Source organism: Lycium ferocissimum, chromosome 7 (genome assembly GCF_029784015.1).
Source record: "Lycium ferocissimum isolate CSIRO_LF1 chromosome 7, AGI_CSIRO_Lferr_CH_V1, whole genome shotgun sequence".
In the NCBI taxonomy this organism is placed as follows: domain Eukaryota; kingdom Viridiplantae; phylum Streptophyta; class Magnoliopsida; order Solanales; family Solanaceae; genus Lycium; species Lycium ferocissimum.
In genome coordinates this window covers 54,208,639-54,225,154 of record NC_081348.1, presented here as the reverse complement: position 1 = coordinate 54,225,154, position 16,516 = coordinate 54,208,639, and the positions used below count along the sequence as shown (strand labels likewise).

Here is a 16,516-nt window from a genome sequence, read left to right as displayed (position 1 = left end):
AAAGAGTTAAATAATCATAAGAGATGATTTAGTGTATAGAAATGAGTCCCTAAGATGAAATATTTGTATATATGTGATTATATACATGGATATGGTAATTGTTTTTCTGTACAAAGTTTAGACCTAACCCCCTTGCTTGTTAAAAAAAAAAAAAAAAAAAAGGAAGGAGTAAAAAAAAATCGCAAGCCAAAGCTTGATCAAGCAAATTCTTGTAATCGTCATTGAACAAAACAGAAACAAGATTGTCAAATACTATAACCTGGATTTGAGAGTTATGATTAATAAATAGGATCTAGGTCATTCGAATGGTGTTTCTCACTGGTCTAGTCATTTTTATTTCTATTTTCAGATATCAAACCCCATCCATTCTTTTCAGATTATTAAGAGTTCACAAAATGACACTGAAACTCAAGAAAATAAAAGAACAAGAGAATATGAACAAAGAAGATTCAAGATGTCCAATCATTTCATATTCCTAGAAGAATATCGATTCTTAAGATATCACAAATTTTATGGACAGTGAAACACAAGAATGACCAGAGAAGATGATCTCATAATGAAAGCCAACACACAACTAAAGAGTTTATGAGCAAATAAATTAAGAAAAGAAAAAGCATTATAACTTTCCAACCTTATATTTTGACATAAATTCAATTTCATCAAAATGTATCATTCAGATAAAAATAAAATTTATATATTTAAGAATGAACATGATAATTTATAATTAGCCTTATTCCTCTCGTCACCCATCCTCGTGGTTGAAAATAATTTAGAAAAATGAATTCATCCATTTTCTTCTTCCAATTTAGCAATTTGCTGAACATCTTTAATCAATTATCACTTCTGCACAAAGCTTAGCTATAGAGAACAGTTACTTGAATTCTTTTTTTACTTTTCTGTGATTATTATTATGTGAGGAGCCTAAGGAGTATATAGTTGAGGCCCTAGTTTAATTTGTTCAAACTGGCGCCAACTCATTTTATTTTTTTTGTTTGGTGCCTCTGTCACGTCTTATTTTCTCGCTATTCCTGTAGGTTGATTCCTTAAAAACCATTTCGATAAAATACTTGTAAACATGGAAATGCTACAGGTTTTGAGTAAATTTCTGAGTGTAACTTTTAATAATTTTATACTTCCTTCCATTTCAATTTATGTGAATTTTTTCTGAACACGCGGATCAACTTTTATGACTTTGACCGTTAATTTTGAAATAAATTTTCAAGTTTGTAAGAATAAATTTTATATATTTAGAAATTACATAAAAGGTGTTGTATTATAAGCCATAATAATTTTTAACTGATATAATTTAGAAAAAATGTAAGAAAACGTGGTGAAAGAACTACCGTGTAGACTCCGCGAACAGTAATAGGTTCACATAAATTGAAATAGAGGGAGTGTGTATTTTTCTCGAACAAGTTATAAAATAAGTTTATTACGAAGAAAACTTTACCGTATTATGAACAAGAAAAAAATACTACTCAAATTTTAATTTAAAAATAGAAATAATGTACTCATCCACAATAGGGGCTCTAACCCCATTCAGTAATCAGTACTCCATCTAGTAACACCTTCAATCAAATATTCCTATGTAAAAGTAGGATCTGATTCTATAAAAATATTGATAGATTTAGTATTTATTATTTCAGTAATTAACTTTATTTTTGGTATGTGAATTTGAATAAGAAATAGGAGTAACTAATTCATTTCTTTTGGTATGTGAAAATAGCACCAACCTAGAGTACTATGCTTGGCTCAAAATGATTAATCAATTAAGAAAAGGGGAGTTTCTTGAATTCTTTTATTTTCTTCTTCTGTAAAATGGGATCCGTCTGTGAATGTTATGTGAGGAGCGTAACCTAGAGTACCATGCTTGGCTCAAAACTCTTTTTGTTGTTTTGGGTGCTTCTGTCACGTGTTGTTTTCTTGCTATTGTTACACTGTGTATTTTTGGTTCTATAATAATCAGTTGGAGATTAAAATACAATAACATGTAAGTTGTAAAAAAGGAATAAAAACCTGCAGTGCCACGCGTCATTTTCTTGCTATAACGGTGGGTTTTCTGTTGTATAAAATAAAAATAAGGAGGAAATTAAAATACAATTACTTGTGAGTTTTAGAAAAAGGATAAAACTTGGAGTGCCACATGTCAGTTTCTTGCTATTATGCTGGGTTTTTTATTGTATAAAAATCAGGTGGAAATTAAAATATGATTGCATGCGTGTTGTAAAAAGGGAATGCATGACGTCCTATTAATGAATTCGGTAAACAAAATTGGAGCGCTACACTTTTTAGTAAATTTTCGAATGTAACTTTTTGATTAAATTTTATGTAAGTTCTCTCAAAACGCACGAAAAATTATTATATTATGAAAAATATACTACTCACATTTTAATAAAAAATAAAAATAGAAATAATATTCTCATCCACACCGTGCGCTCTTACCACAATCAGTTATCAGTATCTAGTAACACCTTGAATCAAATAAAACTAGGATCTGATTCTGTATGTATATTGGTAGATATCTTACTTATTATTTAAGTAATTAGCTTTATTTTTTGGTCGGCTTTATGTGATTTTGAATAACAAAATAGGAGTAATTAATTATTTTGTTTTGGTATGTAAAAATTGCGCCAACCTATAGTACTATGCTTGGCTCAAAATAATTAATCAATTAAGAAAAAACCTCGGTTTAAAATAATAACAAAAGTGCTACTATCAAATTAAAGTGAACTTGAGTAAGAGAATGAAGAAGAATGTACTGAATGATAAAGCAGGAAGATTTTATTTTTTGTTATTGGACAATAGTAGTAAGAGTCAGCTTCCAGATTACAACAACTAAGTACAAAAACTGATTATCAGATCAAAATTTCTCTGCAACTATACAAAACAGATTTCACCATTAATTGTGATTCATCAGTTTGATATACTTCAAAAATTCAATCAACCCAACAGTTATTGCTAAAAATTCATTCGAAGTATAGATTGTACAAACGCTGAAAACAAAGTTGATATCTAAAATTGTTGCTCATAAAAGATTGTCATAAACAAACAAAGATAGAAAACTAACAAAAATAGTAGTTAACAAAAAGAGCATGTTAGAATGTGATCTTCACAACCAGTTTTACTACTCCTTTGAACAACGTCGCACTTGAATATCTATGTAGAACAAATACTCAAATGACCTTGAATATACTCATTTCAGTGGGACCAATTGCAAGACTTTGTTTCATTCACTTATATCAATAGTTCCATTACAAAGAATCAGATATTAATTCGATTGCAAATCCACAACTTTGGTTCCTCAGTTTGATACTACTCTTCAATCAACCCCAAACACATATACTTGTAAGAATTCATTATAGAAATACCTACCTAACATGTACTAACATCTACCATAACAGTGAAAACAGTTTACTATTTATAACACCTTCAATCAATTTTGCTCAATTTCAGTGTTCATTTCTTGAACCACATCGAATGCCAAGCAGCTAGCTTCATTGTCAACCCCAATCGGCGAAGATGCATCAAGATTATTTGTTAGCTGCTGTTCCGGCATCAGAACCAGTGATGGATGACACGTGGTCTCATCAGTCGTGCCAAATTTTAAGGCACAATTGACTTTCGGACGAGTGAGATATCCACTTGTTATGTCTGTTGATGCTAAAGAGACAACGGGAACTTGATCAGTTTCATTCACATGCTCAATCGGATCGATTGTTATTCCATTAGTATTATGCAGTGGAGTTTTGACATTCGCTGTCGTCTCTGATGCTAAGATTGAAAGATCAAAATAATTGGTGTTGTTTTCAGTCCATTGATCGTTGTTGGAAGTAGCCATTTTTCTATTTTCGGTCCACCAATGATTCATGTTGTAAACAGTGATGTTTCTATTTCCACTTCCAGTGCTAATTCCCAACAATTTCACTGTTCCAACAATCATAAATGTTCCAATTACCAACAAAATCATCATAAAAGACAAAAGGGGAAAGATGGTTAACCATAAAGAACACCAAAAAAATATATCTAAAGGAGAGTTTAATCCAATGGACAACAAATCTTTTCAACAAGAAATTACAAGGAAAGAATAGCGTGACAATTAGAAGAAGAACCCTCTTTTGATCTTAACAGTTCACGTATTTCACAGAAAGTTATCACAAATCTATGGACAATGAAACACAAGAAAACTGAAAAGTAAGAAAAGAAACCGAAAACTTTTCGACTAAAATGAACTGATCATCAATAATGAAAGCAAAAAAACAAGAAAACTGAAAAGAAAAAAATTCAGAACCAGAAACCTAAAGTTTTTCGACTAAATTGAACAGATCATCATAATGAACGCAAAAAAACAAAACAAGAAAGCAAAACCCTATCTATTGACACTGAGAACTAACAGCTACAAACTGAAAGCTTTTCTTGGACCAAAAAATGAACTGAGAATATGATCATAATGAAAGCAAAAACCACAATTGAAAAGGCTTTTCGACTAAAATGAACAGATCATCATAATGAAAGCAAAAAAAGCAAAACATTTACATTCATTTCAACAAGAAAGGACAGAGAAAAATATTATGCTGCAACAACAAAGAACTAACACAATTGGAAACCGAAAGCTTTTCTTGGACCAATTTGAACAGGCAAGCTAATTAAGAAAAGAAGCATGTAATATATACCTGCAGAGGTGAAGAAGCAGTAGAAAAGAAGGATGACGGAGATGACACCAAAGAGAAGAATAAACCAGTTGATTAGCCTTATTCCTCTCATGGCTCTTGCGGGGTGTTGCTGTATTACTTGTGGATGAACACGTATCAAAGTGTGGAACATTAATTCGTCCGCCTTCTTCTTCCAGTTTACCAATTTGATGAACATTATGAATCAATCAATGAACACAAAGCTTAGCTATAGAGAGGAGTTTCTTGAATTCTTTTCTGTAAAGTGGGATGCGTATGCAACAGTTACATGAGATGTAAGACTATTATAGTAGCTAATCAGTTAAAAGTCGGTTAATTTGTTGAATTTGGCCAAATTCTTTATATATATATATATATATATATATATATATATATATATATTTTGGAGTGCCACTGCCACGTGTCTTTTTTTGTTGTTGCTATTACGCTGTAATTCTTTAAAATCTGGTGGAAATTATATGTGAGTAATTGGGAGAATGGGAATGCAGAAGAAGACGGTAAATATTTGGAGTGCTACACTTTTGAGTAAATTTTGGAATGACTTTATGATAAATATATGTAAATTTTCTCAAACAAGTTATAAAAAGGAGGGGACAAATTTACGAAGGCAATTTTAACATATATATTAAGAAAAAAATAGTACTCATATTTTTATAAAAGATAGAAATAATATATTCTCGACACTAGGGGCTCTTACCACATTCAGTAAATAGTGGGGTTGTTCGGTAGCTGGTTAGGGTTACACATGTATTAGTAATGTAGGTTACCGATAGATTTCAAATATAGTACTCCTCCATTTCAATTTATGTGACATAATTTGAATCGATATGGAATTTAACAAAAAAAAAAAAGGATAAAAGACAATCGACATTTGTGTTCCATGTTATAACGTTTGTGTGACTATAAAACTTCTTAAACTTATGGCCTTGATTATAGCATAATGTTTGTATGCTTATAAAAGCTTATCATTAAGTGTAAAATAGAGAGATGTAAAATTAGTTGTTTATAAATTTAGAAGTGTTTCATTTTATTTATTTTTTTGCAATTAATAGTATAAAAAGAAAAGTGTATCACATAAACTAGAACATATGAAATACTGTTATTTAAATAATTTGCTTTATTTTTTGGTTCGCTTTATGTGAATATGAATAGGAAAGAGCTATAATTGATTATTCTTATGTTGTGTAAAAGTTAGACCAACCTATCCGGTAAAAAAAAAATTACCTGGTATTTATATAAATCGAATATGACATATGTCTTTATAAATATGGTTATCACAAAATTATTGTTAACTATTCCCTATGTCTTAATTTATGTGAAGGTGTTCGGAGTACGAAGCTTGTAAAACTTAATTTTTACTATGAATTCCATATAAAATCATTTATTATTTTTTGTTGAAACAAAATTTATATATTTATAAACTACATGAAAATTACTACAAGTTGACATAACAAACCATTCAAAATATTTAAAAAAAGATTGAGACAATTATAGTCAAAGAAAATATTATTTGACTCCCCAAATAGTAAAATCTTCACATAAAGTGAGACGACAGTAATACACATTCACACCTTATCTTATCATTTAATCATAATAAATTAATATTACCATAAGTTCTTGCTCCTGTAACACTATGATTGGCTCAAAATGATTGATTTAAGAAAAATCCTGGTTTAACAAGACAGCAAAAATGCTACTGACAAATTAAAGTGAGCTTGAGTAATAAGAGAATGAAGAAGAATTGTACTAAATGATAAAACATGAAGATTCTTTTTTGTCATTAGACAATAGTAATCAGTTCCCAGATTACAACAACTAAGTACAAAAACTGATTATCAGATCAAGATTACTCTGCAACTATCCAAAACAGATTTTCACCACTAATTCTGCTTCAAAACTCAATCAGACCAACACTTATATTCAAGAATTCATTCTAACTATATAGTTTGTAAAACCTGGAAAAAAAAAAAACAAATTGTTTCAACCGAACTTATAATTGCTCATTGGCTCTGCCGCAATTTCATTATACACTTCAGCATTTCCATTTTCAACTTGTTGTCTCTGAGGAATTGACGAAAAAGCCGGTGCAGAAACAGTTGTAGTTGCTATAGCCAGGATAGTAAGATCAATGTGAGCAGTATTTTCATTCAATGACTCAGGCACAACTTCATCAATAATAATCTTGTGAATATCTTTTATTCTTCCATCCCTTATTTCCAACAACACTGCAATTTGCACAATCAAAACAAGTACTTAGCTTAACTTTCAGATCAAGAATCTAGATATATGCTAAACACAACGATTAATCAAGAATTTGGGTATATGCAAAACAGAATAATTAATGAAGAATTTGGCAAACTCCCTCTGTTTCAATTTGTTTGTCTTACTTTCCATTTTAGTCCGTTTAAAAAAGAACATCTTTCATTTTCTGGCAAATATTTAATTCCACCTTTTCATCTGACATACTCAATCTAAGACCACAAGATTCTTTTTTTTTTTTTTTTTTACTTTCTTAAACTTTGTGTCAAGTCGAAACCAGACAAAAAAATTGAAACGGGGAAGTAGTATAATGTAGTACCTGGATAAGAGAACCACCAAAGAATGAACAAAGAGAGCAAGATGCCTATAGGAATGAGATGAATCCATTTTCCAGAAAGCCAACTAGGAAGAGAAATGCGCCTGTTACGAGAAACTGAGGAGTGGTTAAAGTAGAGTGGAAGAATATTATCCTCCATTTTCCTTCTTGGATGGAACAAATCTTTATTTCTCTGCATTGCTATCTAGAGAGAGTAAGAGGTTTAGGAGAAAAAGAATTAATAAGAAGGGGTTGATATGAAAGTGTGATTGATTCTTATATTTGTTACAACTTGCGGTTAAGTTTGTTGGTAAGGCGGGAGAATTTCCCACATGAAGATTGCAGAAGTGGGCTTTAATTTCTTTCGGTTTCATATTGGGAAAGAAACAAAAAATGAAATAAAAGAAGGGTGCTAACAAGTTACTTGCTAGGTCTCAATTTAAGTGTTTTAGTTTGACTGTATACGGAGTTTAAAAAATAAAGAGAGATTTTTAAATCTTGTGGTCTTAAATTAAAGTTGTGTGTAGTCATTTAATTCTTGTGGTCTTAGTAGGGATCTAGTAGCTTAGTTGGTTGGTTACTTGAATGCTCACCTTGTTGGTGAGGGTTCGAATCCCAACTTTGTAATCCCCTTCCCCTACCTTGTATGTAATAAAAAAAAATTAAAAAAAAATCTTGTGGTCTTAAACTTGTCATGTAAAACGTTGAAGGTTGGATAACTTACTAAATATAGAAAAAAACACTCTATTTGGGACAAACTAAAAAGGAAAATAAGACGCTTAAATTGAAAGGACAGAGCATTATTGTACATTTGTACATAAGATCCTTTTGTGCTATTAAGCTCGCGGTAAGTTTTCAAATCTTGAAGGTGTACTCTTAGTGCAGGGAGAAGTTACAGTCGGAGTACTTTAATACTAGTGTTAAAGTTAGAGGTTAAAATATAATCGTCTAATTTATTCTTTCAATTGGGTCCACAAGATTTATCATCACATACTGTCTGAACTCAATACTCAATAGGAGTATTAAAATAGTAGTGCTGTTTTGTCCCACTTTATGAGTTTAGAGTATGAGGATCAAAGTATTTAAATTTCAGTGTAAATTTGAATATATATTCTTCCATTTTTTAAAATAAAATTTAGATTTTTAAAAATTGTATGAAAAATACTCTATAAAGTAAAAATGGTGAATAATCAAGTACTTAAAATTATTGAAAAAAAAAAACGATTTACTCCCTAAAAAATACATTCAAAAAATGAGACTTTACTTCGAAAGGACTATCGTTTTGTTTACGTAAAATGTCTAACATTTGTTGGGTGAATAGAAATTGTTTTATCAGTATGTTGTAAGGACAAGTCTTACCTTATAAGCTTGTGTCTCGGATATAGTTACGCACCCTGTTTATTTTCTTAATATGGTATCAAAATTACAGCAATCTTCATTCTTGATTTATCCCATGTTATATTATCGCCGTACCGGGAAAAAGAGGTGTTTATTGTCCCACTTAATTGAAAAATTGTTTTGTTATTTCCTTGTATAATCTCAAACAATTTTGACTCATAAAATTAGCTTTTAGAATTGAATTAGGCTTAGAGGTCCATTTTCCCTGTAACCACTTGTGTGTCGCATTACTATTCATCCTGAAGTATCTCTTTTTCTATCTCAAAACAGCCACGCTAAAATTCACAAATAGCCACTTTGCAACCATGTCTTAAAAAATAGCCACTATCACGAATCTATAAATTTCACATGCTATGCTTTCCTTGTATGATGTTGGACACTAGTAGCTTTGAAAATTAAGATAGGCTGAAGCTGAAGGCCCATTTTCTTGTAACAGTAACCAACTTTGTCATACTACTCTCTTCATCCTGAAATGTCTCTTTTTCCACCTCAAAACAGTGACACACTCAAAAAAGCAAAGGAGAAGTTTAAATTTTAGAAGCAACAAAAGAAGAATGACCATAAACCAGTCAACAGGTTCATAGATTAAAAAACCAAGGAAGGTCGAAACAATGGGATAATTGTTCGTGCTAATACTCCTACATCTAACTTTCATCTTTTCTGTCCTCTTTATACCTTTGAATCTACACACTAACTAGCATTTCCATTTACACCACATAATGGAGTACTATCATCATGCAAAACAAGAACTCGGCTTATATTACGTTAGAATTTGAGCTGCACCTGTTATCATGTAAAACAAAAATTGATAACAAGGCAAGTTGTCTATTAGCTTAAAAGCCTTCATTAACCCGAAAAGGTCGGATTCAGGCAAAAAAGCAACATCCAAGATTTGTGAACAGACGAGACCAGCCTGGATGAAAACCAGTAAGGGGCACCAATTTGGTTCTTTAATTTAGTCCTCTGAATTCGTTCTTTCATGTCCATCAACATTAACACGGGTCTTTTGTTCATCTATTGATCTGGATTTTTTAGAAGACGAATTTCTACGTGATCCTTGGACAGGAGGCTGTGTTTCGGGGTCATACTTTTGGGAGGCAAGGTAGTTGAGAGCAGTGACAATATCGGCAATGAGAGGCCGCATATTAGGTTGCTCCTGGACACACATTGCAGCAATTGCAAGAGCTTGGTATAAACCCCTCACTGGATAATGACCTTCTAGTACTGGATCTGCCATCTGGTGGAATTTCTTTCGGTCTTTGAACAGTGGTCGCGCCTGCACAAGTAGAGTTATCATGTTAAAATAAAGAGCTTCATCAGCAGAATCTTGTAATGATTGAACAAAACAGAAGTAGGACTCTCAAATACTATAATCTGTAAGGGGTGTTTCTCACTGGTCTAATCGTTTTTTTTTTTTTTTGTTTTATGACATGGAAACCCGTAGCCGCTACCCCTCGGGTGAGAGGACGAGGAGGATATCGGTCAGATCCAATCACAGGCTATTTACGATTATCAAATCAGGTTTTAGGGGCTCATTCCATGCCAAAGTGGCATGTGTATATGGTTGCATAAAAGGCAATATTCCTTCTGTCCCAATTTATGTGAAGGTGTTTGACTGGGTATGGAGTTAGAGCATTAAAGTAAGACTCTTGAAACTTGTGATCTAAAATAAGCCATAGATATTTATATGGCTATAAATTATCTCATTAAGGGTAAATGGTCATTTTAAAGTTAAATTGTTATTAAATATAGAAAGCTATCATTCTTTTTGGGACGGATAAATAGTAAAGAGACACATAAATTGAGATGGAGGGAGTATTACTCTTTAAACTAACAATCAGCAGCAACTAGAATGATATGATAGAGTGACGGATAAATAGTAAAGAGAAACATAAATTGGGACGGAGGGAGTATTACTCTTTAAACTAACAATCAGCAGCAACTAGAATAATATGATATCAACAAATAGCGAAAGTATGTTTCAGCACATAGTTGTTAGCTGTTTTCAGGTGTCTTAAACATAAAGAAAAGAATAGTTTCTTAACAAGTCAGAGCATGGTGTTCAGATCAACTTTTCTTTATTGATAGAGTAGAATTTTTGACAGAATACATCTTTCCTTACCCAAAGGAAATCAAATTGTAGCTGTGTAAAAGCTTATGATCAGTATTTAACATATGAATTGACATATCACACATGCCAAATAAGGGCTTCATCTAATATATCAGGCACAGCTGCTGAATAGATGTTTCAATGATACAGAAGCAAGAATATTTTACAACCCATATATACCCGATTATCATGTCCAAAAAGCTAGCACGTATTTCTGTGCTATACCTCTTACATTTTTATTTGATGAATCTGTGTGATAATGTAATTTTCCAGTCACTTATCAGGATTCTGAACTAAAGACTCTAAACAACTATGACGATTAAAAGGCACAAATGCAATAACAATCTGATTAAACCAACACTAGATTCTTAAGCGATGCTTGAAATGACCAGGGAAGAAGGGAAGGGGGAAAATGTACACCTTGACCTTCACACCAGAAAAATATTGGAGCAATTCTTAATAAAAGTTAGCCCGTTCTTCGTGGCTGCTTAAATCAATTACAGGCATTCTTTCAAGTAGGAAGCAGTAAACTTATTGACTAAGAACTTCTATCTTGACCTTCTAAACTGTTACGTATAAAAGGCATTCGATGGGATTTAAAAAGGTCTTGGATCGCTCAAAATCTCCAATCATTGCCTTATGTTTTAGGTTGACACTCGGACTCTGTCACATAATATAATATCAGAGCTAACTCTAGTTAGCTCATCCTCACACTTGTAACTCCGCATTAATGCCCACATTTAAATCCAGAGTTAGATTACCAATCAAAAAAAAAAATCCAGAGTTAGATTACACATGCGGGAGGGTAAAATTTATATAGTCCGAATTTATGTGATGCACTTTGGCTAGGCACGGAGATTAAGAAAAAAAGAAAAGAGTTCTAAAACAAGCCACATATAATTGTGTGGTTATAAATCATTCATCAACGGTAACTGAGAAGTTTATAGTTAAATTGTTTTTAAATATAGAAAGGTTTCATTCTTGTTGGGGCAAACTAAAAATCAAAGTGCAACATACATTCGGATAGAGGGAGTAATAAAGGACAAACTATGTCCTATAACAACATAACCACACAAATTTACATATGGCAAGACTTAAGAGACAGAGATATTTTGACTGGAGTAATAAAGGACCAACATGTCCTATAACAACTAACCTCACAAATTTACATATGGAAAGACCTAGAGAAAAAGATATCTTACCCAAGCAACAAGGTTTTGCTCCGCAGCAGATTTTGTATTGTCGATTGCTTTCCTGCCCGTGATAATCTCCAAAAGAACAACCCCAAAGCTGTAGATATCTGATTTGAATGTCAGTTGGCCAGTCATAGCATAATCTGGTGCACAGTATCCATATGTGCCCATTACTCTTGTAGAGACATGGGTCTTGTCTCCAAGCGGACCCACTTTAGCCAACCCAAAATCAGATAACTTTGGATTGTACCCCTCTCCAAGCAGAATATTTGATCCCTTCAAGTCACGATAAATAACAGGCGGTTTCATTTTATCGTGCAAATATTCCAGGCCCCTTGCAGCACCTGCAGCTATCTTCATTCTGGTGTTCCAATCAAGGCGTTTTTTATCTGGCCAAGGGTCTGCAGCAACATACATTATCCAGAGAAAAGAAATTAAAATTTGTTGGGAAGTAAAAATTTCAATGGTATTTCTTCAGTGTATGGCATACCATGTAAATGGTCTTCTAATGAACCAAGAGGCATGTACTCGTAGACCAACACCCTCTGATGTCCCTCGACACAATAACCGATTAATTTTACAAGATTAGGGTGGTCAGCCATACTTAAAGTGAGTACTTCCACAATGAATTCCCTGTTGCCCTGACATCCATCAGGGTTGAGTTTTTTGATGGCTACGACCTGCACACACACGCGAAAAAAAAGGCCTCAGCAAAAACCAATCATCCTTAGGGGTTGTTTGGTAGGGTATATTACGTAGAGTTACTTATACACCCTATTCAGTACTATTCTTACACATAGTAAATCATGGCATTAACAGTACCAGTATTGTTCTTATACTTATACACCCTATTTAGTCCTATTTAGAAATTATGCAATGCGTGTCATTTTTAATACAACAAACCAAACATCCATAACAAATAATGCTAGCATAACTAATCCCAGCATTACTAATCCTAGCATAACTAATCTTCGAACTAAACGACCCCTTATATTCAACCATTTATGAGTACAAAGAAAGAATAAATGCAAGAAAGTTTCAAAAAAGCAAGAGAGCCGTGCAAACAATGGAGTCGAGCTGACCTGACCAGTATCTGCCAAACGTCCTTTATATACTTTCCCAAAGCCTCCTTCACCCAAGAAGTACGCTGCTTTGAAATTTTCTGTTGCGGCTACCAGTTCATCAAATTTAAATGGCCGTGCCTTATTCACTCCGTTAATTTGAATGCCATCAGTTTCCTCATTTCTGGAAACACTACTGCAATCGCCATCCATCCTAGTTGAATTAGATTGGTTTGCATCTACAGCCTCTTCCTTCTTCACAACTTTATTCTCGCTCGCCTTTAGCGTATCTAAACCACCGAAAAAAAAAAAAACACACACAAATAGGCAACAAAAACCATGAGGAGTGAAAGAAACTGAGGACCATTTGAAGAAGAAAAGGACATGAACAAGCACATGTATAGTAAAAGCCAAAAATGTACTGATTCTCACAAAATAGTACACCAATGATGACATAATCTAAAAGGAAAGAAAGAAGTTCTTGAGCACAAAAGACAAAACAAAGAAAGAGACTTTTAAATTGCATTACAGCAAGAGGGGTAATTATACCTCTGTGGTACATCAACAATCAGCAACATCAAAACCATCCCAAAAAAAATATAAATAAATAAACAAATAACCAAAAAGTCAAAAGTTCCAACAGATGATGTCTACAATTGCTGGTACAATAGAGGTTTCCTAGAAATCAGAAATTAGACTTTCAAATTAAAAAACCACCGACTTTTTTTTTTTTTTTTTTAAATCAAAAATACCCATCAAGAATTAAACTTTTTCTTTTCTTCTAAGAACAATCAACAAAACATCAAGAATTTCAATTCAACATACCCTTTTTAACATGCATAATCACAAACAAGAATCAAGAAACAACAATCAAATCACAGATACATGCAATGATAAAAACAAATAATCAGATCAACACAAATCAAGAATCACTAAAAGATCAGTTTTTTAGGCCAAAACTCAATCTTTTATCAGTTCCCAACAAACCCCACATTGAATTTTCCAAATACACACAAACCAAAAGCACAATATTGACAATTCTTGATTAATCCAACTCTATTTATGTATACAAAGCACAATATCAACAACTATTGATTAATCCAACTTTATTTATGTACAAAAAGCACAATATCAACAATTATTGATTAATCCAACTTTATTTATGTACAAAAAGCACAATATTGACAATTCTTGATTAATCCAACTTTATTTTATGTACAAAAACACAATATTGACTATTCTTGATTAATCCAACTATATTTTTATGTACAAAAAGCACAATATTGACAATTCTTGATTAATCTAACTTTATTTTATGTATAAAAAAGACACAAACCTGGTTTGGGTTTTGATTGATCATCTCTTTTATATTGATTATTATTCCCTTGGATTCTTTTTCTTTCTCTTTTCTTGATTGATGATGGATCACCAGAACAAAAGAAACAACCCATAGCTTCCACTTTCCACAAATACCAAACAAACTAAAAACACTACCAATATATATAAATATATATTTATAAAAATATGAATTTTTTCTATATGTATTGTAAGGTTTTCCTTTTCTCAAGAGGAAAAGAAAGCCCCAAAAAATCAAAAGAGTTACAAAACTTTAACCAGAGTTTTGGCTTTTGCTGGTGAGAGAGAAAAAGAAAGAAGAAATAGAGAGGAGGAGTGTGTAATATGTTTAATAGTGTATATTTTTTGCTATTGTTTTCTTAAAGTAATGTTTTTTCTGGTTTTTTTTGGTGCTAATCAAGTGTAACATTTACTAAGAGGCAATCCAATAGACAACTGACGTCTGTCACACTAAAGGACTTTAAGGTCAATTTGTGTTTTATGTCCCTTTTTTTTGTATTCTTGTTTTTTCTCCTTCTTTTACTTGAAGGAACTTTAATCCAATTAATACAGATTTGCATCGTAGATCCAAAAGGATTGTTTGATTCACGAATTAGGTTATATAGGGATTATAAGAGAATAGCAATTGAATTATTCAGTGTTCAAAAGGATTGTTTGATTCATGAATTAGGTTATATAGGGATTAGAAGAGAATAGTAATTGAATTATTCAGTGTTCAGTTCATTGCATTAAAAATAAATTATGTGGTATAATACAAAAGTTTTATAATTTTACCTTTATTTTTTTATTTTAATAATGATGGAGATATTTGGAGGTTAGAGGTGTTCCTATAGCTTATGCTAGGGTTATTAAGGACATGTATGATGGTGCTAAGACTTCGGTCAGGATTTTGGGAGGAGATTCGAAACATTTTTCAGTAGTGATGGGGTTATCCACTCTTAACCCGTTTTTATTTGCTTTAGTGATGGACGTACTGATGCGACACATTCAAGGGGAGGTGCCTTGGTGCATGTTATTTGCGAATGACATAGTACTGATTGACGAGACGTGAGTCGGAGTTAACGCGAGGCTGAAGGTTTAGATCTGGAGTCAAAAGTTTTCAAGTTGAGCGGACAAAATCTATTGCTTGGAGTGTAAGCTCAGTGTGACTCTTGAAGCGGTCGTGGACGTGAGAAGATACACAGGTCATCCCCAATAGAGGAAGTTTCAAGTACTTGGGGTATGTAATCTAAGGTAATTGAGAGATTGACGAGGATGTCACATATCGTATTGCGGTGGGGTAGATGAAATAGAGGCCCTCTAGTGCTTTGTGTGATAAGAATGTGCCGCCAAGACTTAAAGGTAAGGTCTACATGAATGGTGGTTAGACCGACTATACTATATGGGATGTAGTGTTGGTCAGTCAAAAACTCTCATGTTCGGAAGATGAGAGTAGCGGAGATGAGGATGCTGATATGGATGTGTGGGCACACCAAGAGAGATAAGATTAGGAATGTAGATACCGGGACTAGGTAGGAGTAGTCCCCGTGAAAAATAAGATGTGAAGTGAGGTTGAGATAATTCGGGCATGTGAGGAGGTGAGACGCAGATGTACCGGTAAGGAAGTGCGAGAGGTTTGCCGTTGTGGGCTTGAGGAGGGATAGAGGTAGGCATAAGAAGTATCGGGATAAGGTGATTGGGCAGGGCATGACCCTTGATATAAGGTTATGGAGATCGAGAATTAGGATAGAAGGGCAGCGGGTAATTGGGAAATTATTCGTGAGTTCTCTTATTCTTAGATTTCTAGTACTATATGTTATTTCTTTAGTCTCTATTATCTTATTCTCTTGCTATTGTCTTTGTTTGTTGCGACTACCTCTTTTAATTTTCTTTGAGCTGAGAGTCTCTCGAAAACAGCCTCTATACCTTCTCAATGTAAAGGTAAGGTCTGCATACACACTACTCTTTCCGCACCACATTTATGGAATTACACTAAGTATATTTTTTTTTATTATTATTGTTTTATGGTATTTCGGTCAATTGTGCGCATGTCAACTATACCTATCAATGTTTAAATAAATAAGAAAAAATCAGCTAGATAACTGTTATCTTCTTAGGAATTAGAATTTGTAGCCAATTTTGTGGACAGCTAAGCT

General features: G+C 32.9%; 3 protein-coding genes across 3 annotated transcripts; all 3 read right to left on the bottom strand.

Annotated features, from left to right (window-relative positions):
- Nucleotides 1–3,433: 3,433 nt before the first annotated feature.
- LOC132063059 (uncharacterized) lies at nucleotides 3,434–4,909 on the bottom strand. The gene is made up of 2 exons (XM_059455491.1): nucleotides 4,671–4,909; nucleotides 3,434–3,924 (listed from the first exon to the last, which is right to left on the bottom strand). The coding sequence occupies exons 1-2, from the start codon at nucleotides 4,864–4,866 to the stop codon at nucleotides 3,434–3,436; spliced, it is 687 nt and encodes a 228-aa protein (XP_059311474.1). The 5' UTR covers nucleotides 4,867–4,909.
- A 1,561-nt stretch (nucleotides 4,910–6,470) lies between these two features.
- Nucleotides 6,471–8,367, bottom strand: LOC132062982 (uncharacterized). The gene is made up of 2 exons (XM_059455433.1): nucleotides 7,267–8,367; nucleotides 6,471–6,913 (listed from the first exon to the last, which is right to left on the bottom strand). The coding sequence occupies exons 1-2, from the start codon at nucleotides 7,460–7,462 to the stop codon at nucleotides 6,669–6,671; spliced, it is 441 nt and encodes a 146-aa protein (XP_059311416.1). The 5' UTR covers nucleotides 7,463–8,367; the 3' UTR covers nucleotides 6,471–6,668.
- Nucleotides 8,368–9,207: 840 nt separating this feature from the next.
- Nucleotides 9,208–14,694, bottom strand: LOC132065673 (probable serine/threonine-protein kinase PBL7). Its single transcript, XM_059459173.1, has 5 exons — nucleotides 14,362–14,694; nucleotides 13,047–13,315; nucleotides 12,455–12,644; nucleotides 11,974–12,365; nucleotides 9,208–9,937 (listed from the first exon to the last, which is right to left on the bottom strand). Exons 1-5 carry the CDS (start codon nucleotides 14,474–14,476, stop codon nucleotides 9,617–9,619), a joined length of 1,287 nt encoding a protein of 428 aa, XP_059315156.1. The 5' UTR covers nucleotides 14,477–14,694; the 3' UTR covers nucleotides 9,208–9,616.
- Nucleotides 14,695–16,516: the final 1,822 nt, after the last annotated feature.